This window comes from Chroicocephalus ridibundus, chromosome 4 (assembly GCF_963924245.1).
Source record: "Chroicocephalus ridibundus chromosome 4, bChrRid1.1, whole genome shotgun sequence".
In the NCBI taxonomy this organism is placed as follows: Eukaryota; Metazoa; Chordata; class Aves; order Charadriiformes; family Laridae; genus Chroicocephalus; species Chroicocephalus ridibundus.
The window spans coordinates 48,186,479-48,213,819 of record NC_086287.1 but is presented as its reverse complement, the minus strand read 5'-3'; the positions used below and the strand labels follow the sequence as shown (position 1 = coordinate 48,213,819).

Here is a 27,341-nt window from a genome sequence, read left to right as displayed (position 1 = left end):
TAAAAAAATAAAAGAAAGATATTGTGACAGTGAAGTGAAACGGCTTTAATTTTCACTATTTTCTTGGTGTTAAGTACAGTCACTTTCTTACCAGAGGAGAAAGAATAAACTCAGGTACAGCAGCTAAAATGAGGTATAAATTGAAGTGTCCCATTCTCCCCTGTCCCCCCACCCCAAGTAAAAACCCTTGACCAGAAAGGAGAGGCCAGCTTAAGACAGACAGAGCCTCTCCTTTGTCACCAGCTCCAGTTTGCCAGATCTTGGTTAGGTGTAAATAAGGCGATGGAGGGAGTTATATGTGAATGATGCATTTCCTTCACCCTCAAAAGCGAGGGCTCTGTAACACAAGGGTTTGGGTCCGTCTCACACAGAGAAAGGGGGTCGGCCTGTGGCTGCTCAGAGCGCAACCCTCCAGGGAACACGACTCCCAGCCCTGCACAACGTTAGACAAATGCAAGCAGGTACTTCATTGCAAACTGCCTCCTGCGGGAGATGACATCAGTCCAAGGCCTTTCGCGCAGTTTAACAGAGAAGGAAAACGAGGCCTGTGAAGATGGAGGTTTTTTTTCCTCAGCAGATCAGTAGCGGAGCCTGAAGTGATGCCTCAGGCTTTGGATCCCAAATTATATGCTCAACTGCCACCTGCAGCTGTGATGCCAGCACTTCTGTCCTCCGGGATGCAGTTCTGTACAAATGCTTCAGCATCCTCCTCCTCTTCCCCCATTCACACCAGAGTGAAGACAACCAGCCACAGTCGGTTTTTTGGCAGCCCTGCAGGGGCTCCATCCTCAAGCCACCCTGAGAAATTCCCCCCTGGACCTCACCTGCCACAAATTCACCTCCTAAAGTGGGCCTGGCCATATTTATCCTGTTTCTACATGGTCCACTTGTAGTATGATGGAGCAAGAAGCATGAAAATAAAACAACGGAATCTCTCCCCCTTCAGGACTAGCAAGAAATCTCTTTCACGGCCACTTCCCCAGGCTTTGCTCTGTGTTGGAGCAGAAGACATTGACTGGCAAAACTAGAAGCGGCTCACTGTTCTAAGTTTTGCAGAGGCAGCTGCTAAGCAGGGGACCAGAGGAACCCGACCTCACCTGATTTGAAGATCCTTTGGAAACCTGTAACTGCTTCCCCCACCCTCCCACCTGATTTAACCATCAAGAAGTCTTCGGAGAACTGCTCTCACATAGTGCAGTTACTCATTTCTCTCACCTGCTGGGTGACATTTTAAGGTACGCTGATGAGGCAGCCATCTACAGACCCCGAGTTGTAACTAAGTTCCTAGGACGTGCGGCTATCACAGATGGGAGGACAGCATTAAGACCCTCCATTTCCTTCTCCTGCAAGATTGCTTTTGCTGTGGTCAGTTTTATTTGTCTTTCCTAGAAACACAATTTCCCACCCCCCCCCAAAAACCAACAGTCTGTGTACACATTCATGTGACCCCAAAACACAAAGAATCAAAGCTTCACGTACCTATACCAACAACTACAGCCGAAGTGCTGCCCTGAAGCCATTGCAGCTGCCCATGCAGGGCTGAGCGGGGTGAGAGCAGCGGCCACAGCGTGCCACGCTCCAGCTCCCACACGCAGCACCGCGCGGTCTAATTTGTGACACTCTCCAGGCTGCACTTGATCATTTCCTGCCTCATGGGGAAAAGGTTTCCCTCTTAGAGCCCAACTCTTCCACCTGAACAGGAAGGCTCCTCTTAAATACACGTTTTAGTTGCTCAGTATCATATTTTGGACATGTTGAAAGCAGCTTGGCAGGCGTGTGTTCTTGGGAGGCTCCAGAACTTAGCTTGCTGTTGGATGTTGCCTCTCCATTTGATTTGCTTCTTCGGAAAAAAGTTGTTGTAATGTTTCCTGGTTCAACTATTTCCAATATTTTTGCCTGACAGACATTTTGCATGGCCAATAGGTACAATGCACACAGTGTCCCAAGTTTACGCAGCTGCTTCTAAACGCCAAAAGCACTAACACAACATACAGTAACTACCCACTACCTTCTTCTAACTCTACTAAGATATTAAACAGCAATAGCCGCAGATCCCAGTCTCACCAGTGGCTCGAGGGCTGTTGTTCCCACAAGCTCTTCTGTTTGCGTAAGCATCTTTCACTGGGATTTTGGGAAATCAGCTCTATTCCAGGGCACACTTTGATCCAGTCAGCAGTAGCGCATGAGTAAGAAGTCCAGATCCTGTACACAGACCTTCTGGCTTTAGTTCCATGGAGAGCAAAAAAATGCCGACTCCAGCTGTGGACAGGGATAAGCCCCAAGGAAAGCGCTAGGAAGTAGGGCAGACAAGGCTTTTCAGCCCAGTAGGTGTTGGAGAAACTGGCCAGTGAGTACTAAAGCATATTTAGTCCGTCCTTGACTGAGCTAGAAAAGGCAATGATGTGTTCATACGCCACGCTCCTTGCTGTTCTTCATCCCAGTTACGTATCTTAATGCTACAAACTTTGGTCCTCTCTTCTCAAAGTCAGAAGAGATGTGATGTCTGCACATCAGCAGAGCTGGAACACCATCTCCCACTGCTGGGGCTCATCTCTAGAGGCTGCTCACCGAACCCAAGCAGCTGTACTGACGCTCGCTCTGTGCTCTTACTAGTGCTAAACACAACAGCACTCCAGCCCCTGCTTAACTAAAGCATCAGCAGCTCTCTCACACCCACCGCTACTACTACCACCATCAGCACAGCTGCAACTGCAGGAAGCGTTCTGGGGTGAAGGGGACAGAAACTTCACGAAACATCCCAGGCAAGGGGATGTCTTTGTGCTCAATAGGCTATTTCCAATAGCTTCCTTCGCTTCTCAAATACTGTACTTCAAGCTGCTCTGCTGTTCCCGGTGCTGTCCCTGAAAATGGAACCAGCAAGGGGTCTCCCTCTTCTTCTGCTCTATCTCCTGCCAAGCTTTGCACAGCACCCGCTGCAAAGCTACGAAGGGGGTGGCACCTCTGGCGGCAAGGAAAGAAGAGCGGGTTGCAAAGCGCTGAACTCGACCTAGCCCCGTCCAGCCCCCGGCTGCGTGGCCAGTCAGTACTTGCTAAGAGGGGAAGGGGCTGTACACGAGGGCAGACTCCACCAGGCAGGCGCAGGACTTACCGAGGGGAGTAGCTGAGTCCTTCGGCGGGTGCCTCACCGCCTTGTCTCCTCAGGGATTTGGTTTCAATGTGCTGGTCTTATTTTGTGCTTTGTTCCAGCAGGTTCAGAGCCTGTGATCCCATTGGCCAGTTCCCCCTGGGAAACCGGTTCTTTTCCCTGAGCCTGCCAGGCCTGCACCTCCCTGAGCCTTCCTCCCGCTGCTCCTCACCACCTCCTGGGGAGGGCGGGGGGGGGGGGGGAGGCCTACCTGATGCTGCTCCCCCCCCCAACATTTCACCTGGCAATGCCACCAACACCGAGTTACACACTGATTCATGCCGGTAAGTGGAAAAGAAGAAAACCACTTTAGAACAAAAAGGGACTAACCAAAAAAAAAAAAAGTTATAATTATAACACAAAATTACCGACACAAACCCCCCCTCCCACCCTTCCCATGACAAAAAGCCCAGGATTTAGACTTTCTTGGGACGGCGTCCAACTTGGTAGTAATAATAAATGCTGATGAGGATGAAGAGGACTCGGCTGACCAGGAGGAGCACGGCACCTGTGGTTATCCGGCTATTCTCAACCAGGGAGACAGTGGTAACTGCAGGAGGAGGAGGAGGGAGACAAGGCAGAGGTTGGTGATGAAAAAAAAACAAATGGAGACAATAGCACAAAGCTGTTTTCTACTGCCCTCTAACGCAGAAGCTTTCAGCACAGGCTCACACGCACGCTGAACCCATGGCAGAGGCTCTTCACCAGCTTGATTTCGCAGCCTCGAAGTTAGCCACAGACCCGCGGTCCTCAGAGCTCTCACTTACAGAAACCCTGCTTTAAAGGCAGCCCCACATTCAGACAGCCACAGCCCAAAAAGGTCACTCAAGCAGATGCGAGTTTCCGTCGTGCTCAGCTGTTAATTGTGGAAGCTGCACATGCCTGAGTTTGCTTTGTGGCTTGACCACCTCCGTGCTGATAAACATTTTTCAACTGTAGAGGCATCTACAAAATACGCATAGTCCACACACGCTACCTCTTTTCCAAGCATCTCTTTTTTTTTTTTTGGCTACCAACAGAGCCTGTATCTAAACCAGCTACCTTACAACACAGATAGTCAGCTACCAATACACACATACAAAAAAAACCCCTTCATTGTTAAATATAGACAAGTTCCCTAGAAACAAGCTGAACTCATCCCCCTTTTTAGTGTAGGTTGTAGGCTGGTTTTTTTGTTAGCCCCAGCATCTAGGCAGCCCGCTCCAGGAGATGACCTGTGCTGGCTATGAAAGCCAGGATGTTTTTAGGGAGAAAAATACATGAACTCTCAGAGGGAGATGTTTCCCTGGCACCTGGGCACCCTTCGGTGAGGAGCCCCAGGCAGAGATTACTCCATGGGCAAGGAAAAGGAAGAGCAGCTGGCAGGGAAGATGCTCCTGGGGCCAGTTTATCTTTGTAAGTCCTGCAGAGCAAAGGAGCCACCTCCAGCACAAGCCAGATGCAGCACGGGGACAGCTGGGGATCTGTGGGTGGCAGGGACAGTGTCTTCCCATCACCTGAGTCCGCTCTGACTCCCAGGGCCTCACCCCACAACTCCTTCAGCCTGGAGTTTACTCCATCAGACCCGAAGGCACTGCTCCAATTTTGCATTCGGTCCCACCTCCCACTCCGGCTGTCCTGCCCTCCTTCCCCACGGTGGGGGGAAGGCAGGTGGGGTGCACCCCCATCCTTGGGTGTCCTCCCCCCTGCTGGGTGGCTGCTGCTGCTCACTCACCCAGGAACTGCACGGCGAAGTAGCACGCCTCCGTCAGCAGGCTCCAGCGGATAATGACCTTTTCGGCCGTGTAGAGCGCGTTCCACATGATGAGCGAGATACCTGCGGAGGGACAGCGGAGGGCTACTGCCCGCGGGCCGGGCCGGGGGGTCCCCGGGAAGGGGCAGCCCACCCCCGCCTGCCCCCAGAGGCGCCGTCCCGGGCTCCCACGGGAGGATGGCGGGATGCAGGTCCGCGGCCGCCGCATTTCCAGCCATCCCCGCCGGGTGCCGCTGCAGGCTGCGGGAAGGAGCCGCCCCAAGGATGGCACCGCACCCGGGCCGCCTGCCCTCAGGCCCAGCTCCCCCCCCAGAAAAAAAACCAACACGCCTTGCAAGCACCTGGCTGCCCCTTTGGTGCCCTTTGCGGCGTGCCAGCCCCCGAGGGGACCCGGCTGGGCACCCAGAAGGTGCAGCCCTGGCAGCACCAGCGGCCGCAGCGCGGGGTGCGGGGCTTCACAAACCCCGTGTGCTTAATTCCTCCGCTCATTTTCTTCTCCAGACAGTTTCTCTAGGCTCCCCTCACCTTCTTGTCCTCCCGTCCTCCCCCCGGCCCCCCCCCAGACCCCTCACATGGGACCCCCCGGGGATGCCGTTGCCTGCCCCGTTCTCCCACTCCCGCTCCGAGGGTCTGGCCCCAGCGTTAGCCCAGCACCCCGTCTCCCAGCCCAGCTGCAGTCCCCCTCTGCTGGGGCACTTGGGGGGACTCCCCCAGGCACGCAGAGCGTGCACAGCCCTTCTTACCCTGCCTGCAGCGAGCCTGAGCCCCAACTAGGAAAAAGCAGCAGCAGCTGAGCTTCTCAAAATACCTTTTCAAAATACCTCTAAACTAACCATTTCTTTGCTAAGAGCAGATCTTCTGCTCTCTGGCTGCAGTTGTCCTACCGGGCACAGACTTTGACCCCTCCTGCCATTTTGGCCTCTCGTCCCCTTACTCTGTGGGGCAGCGGCATGCCCCCGGTGCAGCAGCACCGCACTCACTGAGGAGGGCTCCTCCATAGAGCCGAATGGGAGTCTTGCTGCTCGCCGATTCCTCATCAAAGACGGCTTCGTAGAGCTGGTCAGGGAATGCGAGGGCCTGGCAGAGGCAAAGGAGAGACTCAGCAGCCTGAGCCATCAAAACTTGCCCTCTTGGGCACCAGCAGTCTGACATCAAGCTTTTATGGGATCAGAGCCACTGACCAGGAAATTGGAAATTAAGGAGGCACAGGAAATATCAGCATGTCAGCTACTGGCTTCACGGCCAGTTTCTGTGGCCAAGGCTGCCATGCCGTGTGTGGTTTATGACCCTGCTAATGAAAACAGATGCCGGGATGGGAACACACTGCCAAGGACACTGCTAGCAAAGCCCATTACCGAGACACGGTGAGGGCAAAGGCCTCGCAAGAGAAAGTGTCAGCAGCTGCTGTAGGCAGAGGAGGAGGATAAATGCCAGGCGCCAAGGAGCCACGCCGGGGCATCTCTTTGGCAGCCAGGAGCTGGCAGTGCCCAGGACCACATCCCTCACTTACCATGATGGCGACACCAGAAAACATGACGGCGGAAACCAGCTGCCAGACCCTGCGTGGGAGGGAAGACAGAGGACCTGGCATGAGCATGGGGGCGATCCCATTGCTCACACTTCACGAAGCATTCCTGGCTGCCTGCTTGGTCATCAGCCTTCATCCTCCCTCCTGGCTCTACCGAGGCAGCCACAAGCCTCCCGCAGGAGGACTCAGCTCCCCACAGCTCCAGCTTCAGCATGCATACTCCCTTACCCAAGCAGAGGAGGGAAATGACCCTGACAAGAGGGTGGCACAGATGGGGCTCCCCAGAAGACACATGAGACCAGGAGCTCCTCCAGCCCCACATGGCCCCTCCAGGCTCCCAGCACTTGCTGTGGGACAAGAGCTTGAGGGCCTCAGGCTGATTTATGGGGACAGAAAGCAGAGCTGATCTGGTCCTGCGGCCCCCGAGAAACCCCTGCTGGGAGCAGTGATGCCGGTGCAGCAGCAGCGCTGGAGTCAGCGGCCAGAGCTCTCTGGGATGCCGTGGCAGAGGGCCCTCCAACGACCCAGCTCCAAGGTGGCCCAATATCTTACCTGAGCCCCAGCGGTTCCCGGACAGCAAACTTGATTTCATTTCCCAGCACTTGGCTAATCTGAAATTCAAATAAAAGATGCAAGGTGACTGAGCAGACCCTTCCCCAGCCTTTAGGCAGTATTCACCAGCCCAAAATTGCATACCTAACTCCATGTGGGAGTTTATATCTAAGAGGGCTGGAAGGAGGATGAGGACAAGGGATTCATCTGTGATCCCTTGGTCCCAACGCCTGACGAAGGCTGCCTTGATTTCCATCAGGAACTGCAGCCTCAGCTGCTCCTGTACTGGGATCAGCCACGTGCAGCGTGGGGCTGGGGCAGCGTCAGCATTAACTCTTCTCTTACCTATGTGAGTAGGGAACTGTCTCCTCCCAGGTGTGACCTGCATGTCACACCCCGATGGAGCACAGGCTCCAGCAGAGCCCTCGGGGCGTCACAGCATCTGTCCCGTTCTCATGTTCACTCTGCCCAGGGCGATGCCCCGAACCACATGGATGGGAAGGCTACACAGATCAGCAACATGGAAAGATACCGGGGAACCTTTTGCTTGCAGAAAGCTCTCAGAGAGCTCAGTTCTACTCCCCACATGCAGGCAGAAGCCAGGCAATGCCCTGCCACCAAGTCCTCCAGAGAGCATCCAGGACAGGGCTCCTGCAGAGCTCACCCTTGTCCTCCAGCTCTGGTATTTCACTGAAACAAGTAGTTCTTCTGCATTTCAGGCCTCTTCCGAGAGGCACTGCAGCATCCCTGCTTAAATCACGCTCCTACGGCACCGGCTCCAAGCTAGCTCATGGATGTTTCAGCAATACAATTTCCGGAATGCATTAAAGCAACTTGAGGGCAGAGCTCGCCCTGTTACCAAGAAAAGCAGTTTCGGACAGCTTCCATGTTCCCAGAAGGCTGCATAGTCCATCACTGCTCAAAGGCATCATTGCTTGTGCCACCACAGCCTTCACCCCTTGCTTTACAGGAGCCCTGTGGAGCTGTGAGCCCTGTTTTTGCCACAGAGGCTGTAGAAGTTAGATGCTAAAAAAAAAAAAAAAAACAAACCCCAGACCACCTCTGTTTGCCCAGGCAGAAGGTCTCTTTTCTATCATTATTGCACAGGCGCTTCCCTCACCCCTGCCCTCACCTTTGAGCGATGGACCTCGCCGTCGTCATCCTCCCCGCCGACCCCCAGGATCTTGCGCGTCTTCAGCCTGCTCACCAGGTCGGTCTGGCTGTGCTTCTTCATCAGCGGCGGGGGCTGCTTCGCCGCCATGGTGGCCCTGGGCTGTGAGGCGGCGCAAGGGGGTGCGGGAAGTGGCTCTGCCGTCACATGAAATTTCACAAGGTTCAGGGGGGGCAAAAAAAGAACCCACAAAACACCACAAAATCTTCCCGTTAGGCTGGCAGATGGCTCCTCATGCTCCCTGGGCAGGGAGCCCTGGCAGCGGGGCCAGCCCCAGCTACGAGCGGCTCATCTCAGGGTGATCCTGCCGTCCCCGGGATCTGCGGAGGGAGACAGGAAAATCAGAGCAGTGTGGCTTCAGCGTGGACATTTAGCTGTAAGTGCTTCTGACATACAAACCATACTCCGACCCATCCCAGGATGAGGCAACGCCCAGCGGTACCTCTTTGCTGTTTCCCAGATTAGGGGAATTAATGACTTCAATTTCTCTAGTCTGGGAAGCGTTTAAGTGTTGCTTTGCCTTGTCTTTCCCCATGCCATACATCACAACCTTCAGCTGCCATTCGAAGCCAAATACCACGCAAGTCCCAGGTATTTATTTGTGCCCCCCCAGACGCTGCACGCCCCATGTTGTGCCAGAACACACCAGCTTCTGAAGCCAGATGCAAGATTTTCCTTGAGGATATGTTACTTTTCTGGGAAATGGAAGATGATGGCAACTAGAAACTTCAAATACTATCTGGGATAAGAACAAGACAAAAATAACTGACAGAAGCTATGGTGGAAGAGGTCACTTCTGCCTTGGCATGGTGCTATAAAGGTGGAGGTGTTGAGTCCCATGAAATGACTCTATCATCCTGCAATCATAAAACCCTGGAAACCCTCAGTTCAGGAAGTCCTTCCTTCCAACTGGTCGTCATTTCATCTTGGCTCAGCTGAACACAAACACGTTTTTCCCATTTCCCACTTCACCCTCCCAGAGACCCTCAGATGAACCCCCAGAAGCACCAGGCACAGGGAATCCAGCCCAGGCAAGCACGGGGCCTGAGCACTGGCAGCCCCGCGGCCCGGCCGAGCCTTCCCACAGCTAACCCAGGAGGAGAGAACTTATGCTTGTGCCTAAAGCGTTCACGAGCCTTTGGGGAGTAATGAAATGAGGTGCTGGTTATTTTGGCACCGTGCACGCAAGCGTTGTCCCGCTGCTTTGTGAGGGATTTCCCCCTCGCAGGAAAACCTGTCCCTGTGGTTGCCCAGACGAGAGCGGACAGTCGTGTCTGCAAGCGCCCAACTTTCTGTGAAGCAAAGCTAAGAAAGAGGTCTGGCTGGGACAGCGCGAAGACTGAATCCTGTGATCAAGGGTTTAACAGGACCCTTTCAGCAGGCCACAGGCAAAATGCTTTTCAGCGAGCCCATTCAGCTACTCAGGGATTTGTAGGTGCTTCTTTTGGACTGCAGAGGGTTTTATTTTATTCCCTTTTTTTTTTTTTTTTTTAAGAAAAATCTTTTTCCACTGAATAACTAAGCCCAGGTTCCTGCAAAGGCAGCACAGAGCCAGATGCAGCAGCCAGGGTCTAGAAATACTTCAGAAGAGGGACAACAGAAAACAACAGCTCAGGAGGAAGCTGTATACTTATGCCGACACTCGAGCACAAGGCAAGAAGCTCAAGAGGCAGCTGCTAGTAGAAAAGTTTGAAAGATTCATCATGTCTGGAGCTTGCTGACCCAAATTGTCACAATAACTTCTGGGTACTCAAATCTAGATAATCTGCACACAAAATCCACCCCAAAGCTAGAGTGATATGTCAAAATGAAAAGCTTTACCTCTTTTTGATTTATTTTATTACAGTTTCTGCACTCCTTTCTGCTCCCGGCAGACCCAGACTCAGCAGCTTGGGTGCTGAGTGGCCTCCCACCAGGACTGCACTGCCGCCAAAACCAGAGAAGACCTCTTGCTGTGGGATTTCTAGCCCAGCGTTTTCTGATCAAAGCTATCCAGCCCAACCTTGAAGCAACACCCCTCTGATGAACGCTCCTCTCCTGGGCCGAGCCTCAGGAGCACTCCAAGGCCATCCCACATCCCTCACCTGGCCCAGAGCAGCTCCTGGGACATGGGGAAGACAGCCCTGGGACACGGGCTGACTGACACACAGTGCCTAAGGTATGCCACGCTGTCAGGAGGACCCTCGCACCCCTCTAAAAGTGCTGGGTACTTCTTCAGCCACTCTCCCTCCCCTGCACGCTTCAGCAGAGAGCAAAGCAAAGTCTTTCCAAGATGACTTGCTAGCGGAGGGAAAAGTCTGGCAGATGGCCTGAGCAGCAGCACCAAAGCCCTCCCCAGGGATGAGGGGCTTGCTGGTCTTGACAGGACCTGGGGTGCTGAGTGTGCCGGGCACACCAGTCGGCACCTCTGGATTCCTCCTGGTTACTTGCTAGGGAAAGCCTGCTGCCCACACCTCCTCTCTGTCCTCATGGTCAGAAATGGCAGGGGAAGGGAAGATGGGACAGGAAAAACAAAGGAAAAAAAAGAAAGAAAAAGAAATAGAGAGAGAGAAGAGAGAGAAGGGCGGGGGGGAGGGAAGAAAGAGAAGAGGGGTTAAAAAGAAGGGGAAGGAGAAAACATCTTCAGATCTACAGAATCTCTCCTGAGGGCAAGAAGCAAAGGACGATGGTGGGGGCTGAAGGGGAGACTCCATGACTCACCTACGAAGACTGCAATGAACAGCTCTCTGGCTACAGAGGCAGTTTTGCAACTCTGACCACAGGCCAAAAGATCAAAATTTGCCTTCATCAGTTGTCTCGCCAGTTGCTGTCAGGGCAGGAGTTGGTGGAAATTTATCCACATCATCATTAGTGCTGCTCTCCCATTAAGATTTTCCACTGATTTGTGGTAAGCCACTGTCCAAGCGCCGGGACAACACAGGCCAGATAAAAGTGCCAATAAAACAATCACCGAAGGCCATTCTGGTACATAAAAATACACTCCCACCACACTAAGCACAACTACGGCATGGCCCCGCAGCCAGTCCCACGTCTCATTATCCCCATCTTCCAGAGAAAGAGCCCGTTTAGCGAGTACCGAATATTAATGAATAATGAGCTAACGAATGCATTAGTGCTAATTCAGTGACATTCAGATAGAAGATGCCGAGGATTTGAAAGCGTTATACTTACATTAATGTATGCTGACACACTGACAATTTACAGGATGTTTTCTATTAGCCCATGCGTTTTCAAAGGGGAACCTCCACCTCCTCCTCCTCCCGCGATTCTTTTCTCCTTAAGCCGTTTCCTGAGCATCCCAGGGGCTGCGCAGATCAATCACCATAAACAGGCAATTCCTACTCCCCGACACAGCTCTCAGTGATGGGCAGTGCCTATGTGCAGTTGAAAGAGGTTTTTTTTTTCCTCCAAAATCCTTTTTCTTTGCAGGCTCCTTTCAGTATCTATTCCCTTGCTCAGCCATTCAGCATACTGCACCCAATTTTGATAGCGACTGCTATCATGGTGCAAAGAAACCTCACTGGTGCCACGCTAATGATAGCTCAATCTCTCCCCACCTCCACACCTCTTCCCCCAGCATCTCTGCTTCCCTCCCGGTGTCTGGAGAGAAGAGGAGCTCTGCAGCACGGGAGAGGGGAGACTCAACCACACACGCGACGACGCTGCAGCAGCCAGAGCTGCGCACCCATCGAGGGAGGTGCACAGGGACTGCAAGAGGGGAACTAGACCCCGTTCTCACATGCACCTGACTGCCTGGAGCTTCAGAAAGCCACTGCCGAGCAGCTGATGGGTGCGAGGACATGGCTCCCCGGGTGGCCCCAGGGACAGGGCTGCTACCTATTGCTTAGCTGGACATTGTTTCAGTGGCACTGCCATCCACGGTGCAGCCTTTTTTTACCTGACAAAGCAGAGCTGCAGAAAATGAACCAGAGTCAAGCCAGGATAATGGGTAAAAAGGTTTACATGTTTAAGCTGGCCACAAGTTTGCTGAGCTCTATCATGTTCAGGCCAGGGAGAGGACTCTTGCTGTCCTGTCAGGCTCTAGTTTTAGGTTTTCCGAGTCTGAGACTACTCAGCATCTTTGATCTGTTATGCCAAAGAGTTAACCAAAGGTGCAGTGGATGTATGTCATAGAATGGTTCAGGTTAGAAGGGACCTTAAAGATCACCTAGTTCCAACCCCCTGCCATGGCCAGGGACACCTCCCACTAGACCAGGTTGCTCAAAGCCCCATCCAGCCTGGCCTTGAACACCTCCAGGGATGGGGCATTCATAGCTTCTCTGGGCAACCTGTTCCAGTGCCTCATCACCCTCACAGTAAAGAATTTCTTCCTAATACCTAGTCTAAATCTCCCCTCTTTCAGTTTAAAACTGTTACCCCTTATCCTATCACTCCACTCCCTGATAAAGAGTCCCTCCCCATCTTTCCTGTAGGCCCCCTTTAGGTACTGAAACGTACCTTTAGGTATGTCCTTTCTAACAGCCTAATAGGGCACTTGCCTAAGCACCTTTCATGGACCGCAGGTTGAGAACCACTAGTAAATATGAAGCAGCAGCACTGTGCCTTTGCAGTACTGGAGTTCCCCCCAGGAGGGGAGGTCTCCAGCACTGTGGCAGCACAAGGGGGTTCACACATGAAAGGGGCACCCAGGTCAGCAGCTGCGCTGTACCCAGCTCTCACAGCCGGGCTGGTGCCCACAGCATTTCTCTTGCAAGGCTCTGGCAGCCATAACACATTTGTCCAGCTCTTCTGATGTTTCTCCAGGCTCTGGCATTCCTGTTTTTTTCTCAGTGAGGACAGCACCGGGTCCATAGCAGCTGCTCTGGACCCCACATCTACTCAGCCACAGAGACATCGAGAAAGCCTGGGCTCAAACACATGGGCAGGGCAAAGAAGAGAGGTGGTGGATGCACAGGTCAGAGAAGTCATACGAGAGTAAGAGTAGCCAGAGAGGGAAAGATAACTTTTTTTTTCCTAAGAGTCTCCATCTCCGGAGACATTCAAAACCCACCTAGATGTGATCCTATGCACAACCTGCTCTAGGTGACCCTGCTCTCGCAGGGGGGGTTGGACTAGATGATCTCCAGATGTCCCTTCCAACCCCATTCTGTGATTTCCACATACGGTTTTCAACGTTTTCATTAACAAAGTATCTCAATGTCTCACAATCTCACCTTACTACAACCCTGCACCTTCGGGACAGATGATATCCACACTTTGGAAACACCAGTTGATTAAGGACAGGATCCACAGATGTACTAAGTACCTTGGCTCTTGAAAACATTAGGCTGTTGCCTCATAGAGAGGGATCTAAGACTCCTTTTCCCACACACACATATATGAAGGGTCAGCCTGCGCACTTCTACATGCATAAAATCTCTTAGTAAAAAACCTCAGACTCTGAAATCCCAAAGGATGAGGTAAATCCCCCCCGCGTCTAACCCAACAACACACAACAGCCACAATACATCTTTGTGCATCCTATCCAAACGGCCTAATAAAAGTTTCTCCAGGAAGACCAGGGTAGAGCAGACCCCCAGCCAGAACTCCCCATGTCCCAGGTAACTACCAAGACACAGCTATATTCCGACGATGTGTGCCTGCAGCCCAGAAAGTCAGTCATATGCTGGGCTGCATCAAAAGCAGTGTGGCCAGCAGGGCCAAGGGAGGTGATTCTGCCCCTCTACTCTGCTCTGGTGAGACCCCACCTGGAGTACTGTGGCCAGCTCTGGAGCCCCCAGCGCAGGAAAGACATGGAACTGCTGCAGCGTGTCCAGAGGAGGGCCACAAAGTCGATCAGAGGGCTGGAGCACCTCTGCTGTGAGGACAGACTGAGAGAGTTGGGGTTGTTCAGCCTGGAGAAGAGAAGGCTCCGGGAAGACCTTATTGTGGCCTCTCAGTACTTAAAGGGGGCTTATAAGAAAGATGGGAACAGACTTTCTAGCAGAGCCCGTTGCAATAGGAGAAGGGGTAGTGGTTTTAAACTGAAAGAGAGTAGATTTAGATTAGAAATGAGGAATACATTTTTTACAACGAGGGTGGTGAAACACGGACACAGGTTGCCCAGAGAGGTGGTACACACCCCGTCCCTAGAAACATTCAATACCAGGTTGGACAGGGCTCTGAGCAACCTGATCTAATTGAAGATGTCCCTGATCACTGTAGGGGGAGTTGGACTAGATGACATTTAAAGGTCCCTTCCAACCCAAACTATTCTATGATTCTATTCTACGATCCACGCTGTATTTCTGCAACTGCACATCCCCAACCCACGGTGACTGAACCAGCTCCCTGCCTCGATTTCTGTCCAGAACAGAGATCTAGGTGATTAGGACCTCTTGGCCACCAGCCAGAGGTCCTAAGTCCATCACTATCCCCATCTCCCAGTGAATTTCTTTCATGCCAGCTACAGCACACAGCTTTGCACACCCTGGGCTAGCAACACATCTTAAAACAACAACAGAATAATTTGCATTTTTTTGCTGGGAGGAATATATTGTCACCCATGCCCTGGATGAGGGGTCTAAGTTCTCCACCCTAGAGAAGAGAAATGCTCCTAAAGCAGTTTCTGCAGGTCAGGAAGCCTCAGCGACCTGCAGGGAATGAAACTTGATCAAGCCAAAAATAACCTGATGCTCAGCCAGTAAAATCAATTAGCACTCAGCCACCACAGCAGCATAATGTGGCTGCTGCTCCCACTCAGTTTGGCACAGTCTGTACACCTAAGCAACAGGGATACTTCAGATTTCTCACCTGAAACAAGCCAGGTACAGAGGACTCTCTTCCCACATAAACACCAGCCCTTGCAGTACAGAAGGCTCTTTGCAACACCAGTAGGAAACACATCCTGCCAGAGGTTCATTCCCACCTCTGCCACAGCCCTGCTGCTTCCTTAAGCAACTCCAACAGGTACAGGGACACTGTGTCATCCATAGGGAAAAACCTACCAACCTAGACAGCAGAACTCCTACACACAATGAGAAGGCAAAGCAAAGCCCTAGGTCAAAAGGCATCTTCACTGGGTGCCTCCTGATCACCTCCTCCAGACAAGCCAGAGGAAACCTCAAAACCCAAACCACCTGTGATGCACAAAGAGTCCCCTCAAGCATGTCCAAAGCTCACCCTACAGGTTAGACATGGCCAGACACAGCCAGGCACCCTCCAACACTCTTCGTGAGCAGTGCAGAGCTGGCCCTGGAGCCACCACCTGCAAGGTGGTGACACCCTGTGCCTAATGCGGCTCCAGCAACCACAAACGCCATGGATGCGGCCAGCATAGCCGCTCAGCTGGGGGCAACCTATTGGGGAGGTAAAGAGTTAATTTGAGTTACTTACCCTGTTACCACCGCAGGCAGAGAAGGACATCCAAAGCCTGCTTAGCCTTTCCCACACACCCCTAGGGATGCATCCCCTGGGCAGGCTCAGCCCCTGCGCCCTCCTCCATGCAGCGTTTCTCCTGCAGCCCCAGCTCTCCTGCTGCCCCCAGGCTCCCTGTGGCCATAAAAACATCCTCCCCCAAGAAGCACCACGACCCGGGGACCAAGCCGTACCTTCTGGGAGGTATGGCCCAGCTGAAGGATTTTATTGCCCATAGGTTTCAAATTTCCTTTTGCAGAGAGCACAGTAAAGTTTCTTTCCGTGTCACAGGATGTGTTATATAGCAATCAAAAGCTGCGAAGTGCTCAGTTTCCCCAGAACAAGATAAAAAAGCCCTGTTGCTCTACTAGTTTCTCGAATGGGAGCTATAATTAAACATGGCGACCACACTCCTACCACCTGCAGCAACACGCCAGCCCCTCCATGGTGAGCAAGTGCACCCAGGCTTCACCTCCAGGAAGAAGTGGCAGCCTGCCCCCCGCCGCAGCCGGCAGGCCGGTCTGCAACACGCTGAACATGTCAGTCAGGCACCCGGCACGGCGACAGCAACCGGCACACACAACACCCCACAGGTGGGACACCTGGCCCCACCACAGACACGCTGCACATGTCTCAGTGGGCTCCTGAGACGGGGAATGAAAAGACTTCACATTTCATCCACCACAGGCATGCTTGGCCATACTATCCAGCCTTCTCAAGTCGCCCATCCCTTGCTGCTGAGGAGCGTTTTGGCTGCAAATACAAAGGACACAAGGTACAATCTGCTGCTTCAGCGGCTCCCATCTGTATCACTTACATATGAGTCCCTGCCCTCCGTCACCCTCCTCCCCGCTGCGGAGGCTCTCAGCCCAGCCAACCGCAGCAACCCATCACCCCAAAGCTGCCCTCGCTCTCCCCAATGGCTTGGACAGCCGTGTCCCAGCCCCAGCCCACAGCCACCACCCACCCCTCACCTTCACCCTGGACGGCCACCACCGAGCAGCCAAGTTTCCCCGGGAGCTGGGAGGATGGAGAGAGAGAAGGAAATAAGACATATTGGGATCGGGTGCTGTTTTTCTTTAAGGGCATTAGAAGAGAAGAATTCCTCTTTGATTCCTCAGCTGCCTTAGACAGGTGTTTGTGGGAGACAGTCCCAGAAACTTAGCGGGCCATCTGTCCTGCAGATGATTTCTACAGGGAAATGTTAGAAGGAAAAATAAAACCCATATGCACACACAAACAAGTAAAAAAAAAAAACCAAAAAACACTAAACACCAAAAACGCAGTAAATCAACTCTTGCTACTGGAAAAGAGCAGCTTTAAAAAGCCAGGAGAGCCCTGCAACCAAACAGGGTAATAAAGGAGGGTTTTTACAAAAAATCTGATGCATCTAAGTATTTCGTCTCCTCTACCTCGCACCTGAGGAATGACACTGGCTCAAAGAAACTCTATGGCAAGTAACCCTGGGACCAGGGAGAAGCCCAGACACAGACCACTGAATACTGGTAAAACAGGGCTTCTTGGCACTTCTTCCCCCAACAACCTCAAACCTCCCCAGATTTTCTTCCCACTGTGCCCCCAAGCACTTGACAATTTCCACTCACAAACCCTCCAGGAAGCCGATGCCCTTTATTCCCAAAATTCCTCCAGCTCCATCCCTTTCCAGAATTCAAAAGGAAATTGTAAGAAATTACAATCTGGGAGATTTGGTTCCCTCACTCACACACAAGCACAACGTCCCTCTGTATACCGTCACTGGGATGGTGATTTCAAAGCCATTCCTGATGGGTTCTCCCCCAAAAGAAGATGAATTACATCTCCAGCAACATTATTTTTTTATCTGCAGTCAAATAACCTACCCAGCGCAATGCAACTATCGCAATTTCTACACTATCCACATGTCTACAACCATGAAATGGAAGATGAAATTAATAAGGCTGTGCCACTCCAGCACCCCAAATGCAGGTTCCTGACCTGTTTCAGAGGTGGATTTGCATCCCCAGCCTGAGAACAGCTGCTGCAGGACGCCCCAGCACCATTAGATTTTTTTCTTCCATTTCTGTAGAAAACAAAGGGTTCTTCTTCTCCCATAGCCTGTCATGATATGACCAGATGTGCAGTCTAGGCACACACAAAGAGGGGAAAAAAGGGCGGACGAATAAATTTGCATTAAGCAGGGAGATTGCCTTTTGGTCTAGCTAGGACACTTCCTGAGTCCCAGGCACACAGGCAGCCACACGACTCACGCCTCTCGTCATGCAAGCAACAAGATTTGCTTGTTCGACAGAGAAGTTCTGTAAATCAGGCCTGACGTGGAATGGCCCGAGTGACCATCAGTCAACAGCAGAGTCGTCACCAACCCTATGTTATAGAGCATTTCCCGTATTACATGCTCACGTCCACTCAATTCTGTATGAGCATATTATGCTTTTATATATATATATATAAAAATTATATAATTTATAACTAATAAGAAATTATATATTAATAAATCAAGTCTATATTATTTTTCTATAAATACATAAATAAAAGCTACAGTTTGATGTGTGTGGACCTACGTTGGGTCCCACTGCATGGCAACAGTCTCCCAAGACTGGTTAATAAAGACCATTCAGGCTGCCAGATCAGATGAGTATTTTGGCATTTACCCATATTTTAGTCTCAGGGGAGAGAAGCCACAGGGAGCAGTTTGTCCCAGATGCCCTCCTGGGAGATGTCAGCCAGGAGCTTGACTCCTGCTTCTAGGTTAACCATTTACTGTGCTAGAAACCGATACCACTTTTCATCTCTCGTCCCTGGGCTACCACCCTACACATCACTTGCACCCAACTCCTGCAGCTTGGGAACACGTTCTCACTTCCTCCCTAAACAATTTGCCAATACTAAGCCCTGCTTATTTGCACACAATTACAACTCCAGGTTTATCACTCCCTCGTGGCTCTTTAGACTCGAAATAAGCACAGACATGCAGATGGGCCCGGGGAGCTGCTTAGTAGGAGGCCTCCCAACAAAACACATACTTCAACTACTTGGTAGCCTACTCCCAAGTGGCAAAAAATCTCCCTCTGACACCTCAGCGGTTTCTATAGCAACAGGTTAATGCTAAAAATGTGAGATGCAAAATTCCCCATGTTGGGCAAACAGGAGCTAGGAGGACAGATTTAGAAGAGCGAAACTTCTAAATAGCTGCTGACAGAGCTAGCACAGCCTCTGCTGATTCACGAGTTGGCAGCGAATCACCTTAAAAGAAATTCCTCGCAATCTGCTAGTGGGGCAGCCGGTGGTGCATGGGGATGTGTTTGTGGAGCATCAGACTGCAGCATCCCCCGGAACCAGGAGGAGCCACAAGTCTCTCCTGCAGAGAAGCACTTGGAAGTGAAACCAGCTGTTTTCAGGAACAGAACTACAGTCCAGCATACAGAATAGCAAGCCTGAAAGCCAAAATACTAGATTACAGGTTTGGCAGTGGTGCTGCCCCTCTGTGCAACCGAGACCAGCTTATTTAACCTCTCACACCTCATTTTTCCCAGCTGTATATGAAAAGTAAACCTACTGCCCAAGTTCACATGGGTTACTCTCAGCAGGTACAGCATTTCAAAGGCGACTGCCTGGGCACCGTACCCCACCAGCGCCAACTGCCTGCTTGTGATACCCCGTGCTGCCGAGGAAGGCTACGGGCGCCCGTGCAGCACTCGGTTCCTTACACACGATGTGTCAGAGGTAGAAATGCCCTTCCTGGCCCCAGCAACAACCAGCTTAGCATGACATCAACTTCTTCTGTCTGTCTTCATTCCCTGCTGGCAGCAGAAAGCACTGTGGCAACCTTGGGGTGAACCTCACATCAATACCGCCTTTGCGGACGCGCTACAAGCTCTTGGAAGATCCTCCTGGTCAGATTAAACCCACATGCGTAAAACCAAAGCGGCCACAGCTGAGCGCGGTGCCACACAGGGGAGGAAGGCGGGGGGACCCCACCGCCCCACCAAGAAGCCATCACTTTTGCCAGCGTGGTTCTCAGGTCGAACAGCTCTGAAGAACCCACAGGCTTTCACCACAAATGCTGCACCCACCCACCACAACCCCTGCCCCCCGCCAAGGGGCTGATACAAACCTGACTTTGCTTTTATTTGCTGCTAAATCAGGGGAAAAGACTCTGGGCATGCACGCATGTATGTGTATGTGCACGTTTGTTTATGCATGAGCTGTCAACCCCCGAATTATGCACAGATCAACAAGGCTCTCTGAATTCCCCGACTGTGAATTGCGTGACATTTAATCTCAACCTTCCTTTTGGATTTCATAATGTGCATTATCAGCAATGGGCATTCAGCACACAAGTACCCTTTAGAAAGCTTTCAGCGGAAAAAAGGAAATAATATAAAGAAGATTGAAAAAGACAATGCCTCTGATGGGCGAGAGGTTCTCCAGCTTCCACAAAAGGCCCGTGTATGTGTACTACGAGGATCACACACAGAGAAAAGCCTGTCCCCAGCCCAGAATAAAGGCATTTCACAGGTGGAGAGGGTGGGGCTTGGAAGCGTCAACTATAACACGAACCTATAGTTCTCTTCACCTCCCTCTTTTTGGCAGGGTGAGCCATACCCCAGAGGTGCCTGTTTTAGGACAGGATGCATCATCTCCTGCAATGGCTTACCTCTTTCCATAGACCACAGGAGGAGCCAAGATGACTGAGACCAGGTTTTTGATTGCTTTTACATGGATGAGCAAGACAAATTCTTGATCCTTGGAGTTAACTTTTCACTACCCAATTCTAGGCAAACACTGAATCACTTTTGCCCATCTCACAGCATGGAGCTACACTTTGGGATTGTAAAAAAGCGAGACAACAACCTGCAAGGAAAGGGGTTCCCTTCTCTTCTGCTGGGCACAGAGAAGCTATGTCCTAAGCAGACCTGCTGTTATTAGTCACAGCCACAGAGGACACACATCAGCCTAAGGAACTAAAGCAAGCTTTCTCTTTTTATAGCAGAGAGGAGACAAAGGGGGGGACACCAGCATGTGGCATCAACAGCCCTGATGTCAGGGCATATCTGAGAAAAACCGAGAGGGCCCACAGTCAAGGACCTCTCTCCCCATCCCACCTGGCACATGCAAGAGAAGCCTTAGGAAAGAAAGGATAAAGCTACTACTGACTAATCTTTTTCCTTGCCAAACTACACACTGACTCCCTACCTTTGTTTGACTCCTGGTACCCAGGGAGGAAGAGGCAACAGGGAAGCCTGGGAAACCAAGTGCTAGTGGCACCAGCACTGACAAATCAGGGTCTCAAGCGACCATGGAAAATGTAGAGTTGCCAGATGTCTCATCTCTACTATCAAGGGCTGTTTAAGGACCTCCCCTTGCTTCTACAATTTTAAGTCTCAGATACTTGAATGCAACAAGCTCCAGTAATACGAGCATCATACAACAGCAGAATGAGTGTGTATACACACACATAGTGCTTTGCTGGTGTGCACATCTCTATCAGCAAGCATACAGCACAGCCTCCTGCTTAAAGTGCTCATGACACAGAAGTGTCAGATTATAGTCCACACTTTTCCTATTGCCTCACCTTCTTGTGCAGTGGTGGCTCTGGGGACTGCAGGCTGGTCTCTTCTCCCCCATGTTCATTGCAAGCACCAGTGAAAGGCGCTTGGTTTGCATGGTGATGTGGAGCAGGGAATAAATTGGCTGGAGAAGATAAGCTCAAGTGCTTTATTATTCCTCTGTCCATCAACCCTCAATCCACCCTACTTGTCCAGAGATTTAAACAGTGGACATTGGAATGGCTCATGGAAGGGACTTGTTGAACTTGGGATGTACAGCAGCTGGGTTTTTGCCAGCAGACAAGGCAAGAATACATTTCATATGCCGCAGTGAGCAAATGGTTGCTGCACCAGGCAGGGTAATGGGAGAGGAGGGTGGGAAGATGCACTAGAGGTGCCTGCTCTTCAGAAGCATGCCAGGTCTGTGCCCAGCACTTCCAGAGACTCCACCAGCAATGCTGGTATTAAAGGCAGCTACATTTCATTCTCACTTACCATGAAAACAACCTGGGAATGCGCAGACAGATGGTCTGAATTCTTCAATTCTGTTTGGCATAGCCTTTGACTCCTGGCAGATTTCCACTACTGCTTTCTGCGAAGCAAAGTTTGAGCGCTCTTTATTGCTATTAAGCAGCTTCTACAGTAAATTTTTGTCCTAGGCCACAAAGAAAATTTTGGTGAAAAGCCAACACCACTCATCGCCTCTGGACTCAGTATGGTGGGTTTTGAGTTTCTCTCTGCAAGGAGGCAGCTCGCATTCCACCTCCTTGGAATATGCAGGGCATTCACCCTGAATAATGGGCCAGGAAGCTAAAATTAAGCAACCAACAGAGGATTTTGCAGGGACTTAAAGTCATGGACCTCCAAAATGCTTTGTTTCCTGAGAAAACAGCCTGCTTACTGGAACTCCTTTACTGCTGGCAATATGGACACCCATTTCCATAACGCTCTCCTTCCTTATGGCTCCGTGTGGCATGGCAGAGCACCTGTGCCCAGGCTGTGCCCAAACCATCGCCCCTGTGTCCCTCACAGCAAGCCATCATCCCTGCGTCCCTCACAGCTTTGCAGCAACACGGTGGAGGGGACCAGCACGGCTGCTGCCCCGGTGGGGTCCTGCACAGCAAGGCAGGGCCAGACAGGACAGCTGGGGAGGCAGAATTAAAGGCATCTTCTTGTCCATAAGGAAGATGGGGTAGGAAGCACGACGTGCACGGGAAGCTACCTGCTCTTTGTCACCGCCATCTGCATCCACAGCAGGCCCAGCTGTGAGCCCAGCAAGAGACTGCGACGCCCAACAAGGGCTGGAGCGATTGTAGGGCCCAGCAACGGGATTCCTGAAATAACCTCTGTCAGCTGGAAAAGCTTCTCGAGTCCTGCCGTGACCACAAACAAACCGGAGACCAGAGGTTTGTGTTTTGCTCATAAGATGGCACCACTACAGAAGAGCACTTCTGCTGCCATCACGGGTTACTGAATGAACGCGCGCTCAGACAAAAACACCGGCTGAGTCACCCACGGAGTTTCCTGAAGACTTGTGGGTTTTCTCTGTAGGTTTCTTGTTCAGCTGCTGACACGGCCTCAAAACTGTTTACTTTCTCAACCCAGGCAGGATACTTGCTAAAAACAAGAGGGCGGCGAGCCTTTGTGCGCTGCTCTGCCCGCACCTGCCGCCCCGGCCCCTCCGGCCTGCAGCTGAAGTGGTGCCTGATTTTCATAAGAAAAGGAGGGATTTTCCTCCTGTTCGCAGCAGCAGGCAGCTGGCAAAGGGGACTGCCCGATAGCTAATCTCCCTAGAAAACACAGAATCCCTTCCAACAAAGAATTAGGTTGCCATTCGCCAGTATTAATCTGACGCTCCTCTGTGTGCATCTCCCGCTACATTGACTCGTACTGCTAATACAGTGCCCCAGGAGACCCGACTACCCAGTCGCCGTTTGATTTATTTCTAACTGGTTTTCTCCACATGCTCTCCTCGGCGCCTTTGATTTAAATTATCTTAATCCAGATGCCTAACAAAAACTTCTAGGAAGCCCTGCAGCAATGGAGCCAGCTCTCGGTCCCTATGGTCAGGCTTCTGGTTTTGGCCCCTGAAAGCGAGCACAGGGTTTGCGTCCCTCAGCATCAGCAGAAGCCTCTCACCGTTAGCACTAAACCCAGCTACAATAATTTTGACTATTTACCCATTTTGGTGACAGACCTCTCTTCCCACCTCCCCACGACCACAGCAGTGGTCAGTATAAATCTGGATTAGGGCTTTCTCACAGACTCTGAGGCTTTGGACATCCCTTGGGGTCCTTGGCTTTGCCCTGCAAGATGACCTGGGTAAAGCAGAGTACGCGGGTTCAACCAAGGTCTGGTATAGGTAAGTCAGGCAAGGATTTCCCCACCAAAACCAATGCACAAACATGCTCAGTAAATTCCTAGTTTGCATACAGAAGGATAGAAAGATATTTACAGATTTACCCAACTGAAACACACCCCCCACATAGGATGAGGGTGAGAAATATACCCACATTCTGAAACCCAGAGGGGAAGTTTGCCACTGGGGTTCAATCAGAGCCCCGGTAGCCAGGGCTGTCGGGCTAGCACGGGCTCCCGCATGGTGGGTCGCTCAGTGCAGACCCTGCGCGTCTCTGAGCCTCATCTTCTCCATCTGTCATCCGGGGGCAGGCACACTAACCAGCACCACAGATGGGCACTGAAACATACTGAAAGCCATTAACCCTTGCAGATGGCAAAGAGCTTCACAAACAGAAGAAACCCAAGACGACCAGAGTCATTTATCATTTCCCCTCACGTCTGAGCCATCAAACTGTCTTTGGTTATCGCTGGATTTGTCTTTATGAATGTCTTTCTTGAGCAAGAACTCTTCAAACCTGGAGTGAACTAGTGCTAGCCTGCAATCTCCAGGACAGAATCAAACCCCTATTTTCCAGGGGAAGGCAGGAAGCAATGTGAACAGGGAACACCTGGTCACCTCTTAAGTGTTGTTTTTCCTGGCCTGGAGAAAGTCCCAACATATTTAGGGGCCAGCATTGGGCCTTTTCCTCACAAGATTTGTTTTCACATTCCTGCGTCACAAATACAAAACCCAGAAGCTCTACTTTCTATAAATAATGTCCCAGCAGTGCCAAGGTCACCACGCTGTTCCCCCTGGCGCCAGGCCAGAAGCAGAACATAAACAATCTCAACATCTTTCTGGTGCACGTGTGCCTTTTTTTTGTTTCTTCCTGTAGCACTAGGAAGACAGACACCTCCACTCCAGAGTTCCGTTGGTCTCTTCTCACTTTTGCCAGCTCAGAAGAGCCCGCAGCTCCACCCAGGACAACATGCAGCCTCCTAGGGCAATCTGGTGGCATGGCGGCCCATCCTGCCTGCAGCAGGGGGAGATAGTCTTGGTGTTGTAACAGCATTTAGCAGTTCTCGTTACAAATTTGGGTACTTACTGGATGAGGCATTACCAAACACATAGCAAGGAACAGATCATGACCTGAACAACCCAAAGTGACGCTTGTAACCAGCACATGGAACGATCCCTCCCAGTCCCATACCCTTTTGTGAAGCACTTGGACATGCAGAGAGCTGCAGGACAAGCAAACACCAGCTGCAGATGTACCCTGGGCATTTTGCACACTTCAGCACTTGGTGCTCATTGAGAACAATAGAAACGCATTTCTCTTTGGATCAGGCCACAACCTCCAGGCAGCTCCAAACGGACAGAAAATCCCAGGGCTGAGCGTCTCTGTGGTTTATGCTCCTACAGATCAATGGCCACACACTCCCTCCCAGCCCCCCGATGCAAGTTTTTGGAGATGCTCTTCTGCCCGCATCTCTCTACAATAAATCCTCGCTACAGGCCCGCAAGCAGAAGGGATAAATTTCCCTTGAGACTGCATGGCAGACATCATCTCTTCAAGCCTCCTGGTTGGGACAAACCCCCTATCTGGAGAGCTCCCTTAACCTCGCTCTGCACAGCAGACAAGGGAAAAAAACACAGGGACACATTTGTAAGCAACCAAGTCCCACTCTTCCCAGCTGCCATCAGTACCCAGCCCCTCTCTGCTGAGGGCACCGGGACATCGCAGGTTCACAGCATCCCTTGCAAACCGCTGTCAGGCACCAGGTGTATTTATGCAACCCAGCTGAGATACGGTTAGGGCTAGTTGAGGCGCCTTCATTCCGAGTCTTAGGATCTTGTTTATTTTTGGTTTTTGCCAAAATCTTTCTAAGAAAATTTCCTCCCAGGGGAGACTCCCCTGCCTGAAGCATAGCTATTACTTATTTGTTTAAAAAACACTTTCCTCATCCACAGGCCCTGAACGTCATTATTCAGCAGACCTGGCTTTAGTGCAGACAGAGTTACTGAGCAAGTTATTTATGCCAAGTCCAGAATAGCCAGTGCTTTTGCATACTCTGTAGATTCTCATGGCTCAGCTGTACTGGTGGTAACCCTAACGTCAACAAGGCTTTGGTTGCTGCTGGCATTTATAACTCCCAGCCTCTGCAGACAGAGGAGATGGATTGAATGGTACCTGTTTAATCACTTGCAGCTCAGGCTTTGCTGGCCCAGTCTCTCGGGCAGCTGCAAGAAGGACGGGGACATCGCTCAGGTAAGGGAAAGGCTCGGTGGCCTCCAGCTCCAGGCAGTGCTGGGGCAGGGCGAGGAACAGGCACTGAATAAGGTGCTGTTTCTTTCTCAGCCTGGTTTGCCCAGTCGGAGTTGTACTCACCTGGAAAGCCCAAGAGCTGCTGCTGCTCTGGACAGAGCAGTGCACCTGCTCGGCTGGGACAGCCAGGCCCCGCAAGTGGCACAGCAGACGTGCAGGGACGGGCGAGTCCCCAGGCAGGGATGCAGGGCCCATGAGAGATCTCTCATCTCGCCTTCCCTCTCTGCGATGACAGGGCTCTGTCCCGTCTCCTCTCCACGACTCCCTCCTGCATTGCTGCTGCAGCTCTCTCTCCCCATCCTTCTCCCTCCATCCCCAGACCAAATACCATCCCGTCCCCCACGGCCAAGCCCTCCCTGCAGCCAGGGCTCCCCAGCACACCTACAGGTGTGTGCCAAGCCCTCCCTGCATCCCATGGGAGAACGGCCATGCCAGCCTCCCTCATCCCAACCCCAGGCACCGTTCAGCTACGTAGGCTAACATCCCAGCCCTCGCAGCGATCAGGACGCAGCCTCCCCTTTTCAGGCACCTGAGGCACCCATGTGGGGACACGGTCCTCCTGTGACTCCTTCCAAGCAGAAAAGGATGGGCGCTTCCAGGAAAGAAGCGAGATGGGACCCCAGTCTTTGAGCAGAGTGACAACCAGGAGAAAGCCCTCACCACAAAGCTACCAGCCAAGGGACCCACCTGCGCACCACCTGGCAGGGCGACACGGCTACTGTCCCCCCACCCCCATGCCTCCGGGTAACCTGCCACTCTCCCACCAGGATGCAGCGCTCCGGCCACCTCACCCGGGCCACGCAAGGCCAGGACGGAGACGGTCCCACCGCAGCCGTGCGCGGCCAGAACAAGGGCTGCTCCCTCTCCTGCCGCCCCTGTTCCTCCGTCCATCCATCCATCCATCCATCCGTGCATCCATCCCCCGCCCGTCTCCGAAGGGACGCCCGGGAGCGGGGGCCGGCCGGTGGCTGGCAGCAGCGGGCTCCCGCGGGGCGCACGGCCGCGGGGGGGGGGGGGGTGTCCGCGCCCCCCATCCCCCCGACCCGGGTGCCCGAGACGGCGGCGGGGAACGCCGGCGGGGCTCGCACGGTACTCACCGCTCTAGCGCACGTCCCGGCGGTGGCGGCGGGGAGGGGGTGTCCCGAGGGCTCGGCGCGGCTGCCCCATGGGCAAAGCAATCCCGGGGGGTGGTGGCGGCGGGGGCTGCCGGCCGGCGCCTCGCAGCCCGCAGCCGGCCAGACTGAGCCCGGCCTCCGAGCGGCGCCGCCTTTACCGCGCCCGCCCGCCCCGCCCGGGCCGGCCCACGGCGGGCGGGACCCGCCGCCGCCACCGCCCGCCCGACGGGGCGGACCCGCCGCCCGCCCCGCCACCGGTACCGGCATCGCGGTACCCCGCGGCCGGGGCGGTGCGGGGGTTACCTGTGAGTTTGGACGTGGGTTCTGTGTGGCTTAGATGCAGGTGAGGCGTGGGCTGCCCCCGGGGCACGGGAACAAAGAGCAGCGTCCAGGGGCTTGGTTCCTGGGAGGGAAGGAGGGGCGGGGACGGGGGGTGGGGGTAGGGAGGGTGTTCAAGAAAATAAATCAGTGCCTGGGAGCAACAAAAGGCTCCTCGCCGCACCCATCC

At 52.6% G+C, this 27,341-nt stretch overlaps 1 protein-coding gene across 2 annotated transcripts; it reads right to left on the bottom strand.

Annotated features, from left to right (window-relative positions):
- Nucleotides 1-27: 27 nt before the first annotated feature.
- On the bottom strand, nt 28-27,014 carry TP53I11 (tumor protein p53 inducible protein 11). 2 transcript variants are annotated; one of them, XM_063332140.1, is made up of 7 exons: nt 26,816-27,014; nt 8,111-8,469; nt 6,979-7,037; nt 6,409-6,457; nt 5,879-5,975; nt 4,860-4,961; nt 28-3,695 (listed from the first exon to the last, which is right to left on the bottom strand). In XM_063332140.1, exons 2-7 carry the CDS (start codon nt 8,237-8,239, stop codon nt 3,562-3,564), a joined length of 570 nt encoding a protein of 189 aa, XP_063188210.1. In that variant the 5' UTR covers nt 8,240-8,469; nt 26,816-27,014; the 3' UTR covers nt 28-3,561. The 2 variants fall into 2 exon arrangements, with proteins under 2 accessions (XP_063188210.1, XP_063188211.1); XM_063332141.1 differs by lacking the exon at nt 26,816-27,014 and adding an exon at nt 11,321-11,778.
- Between the last annotated feature and the right edge of the window lie 327 nt (nt 27,015-27,341).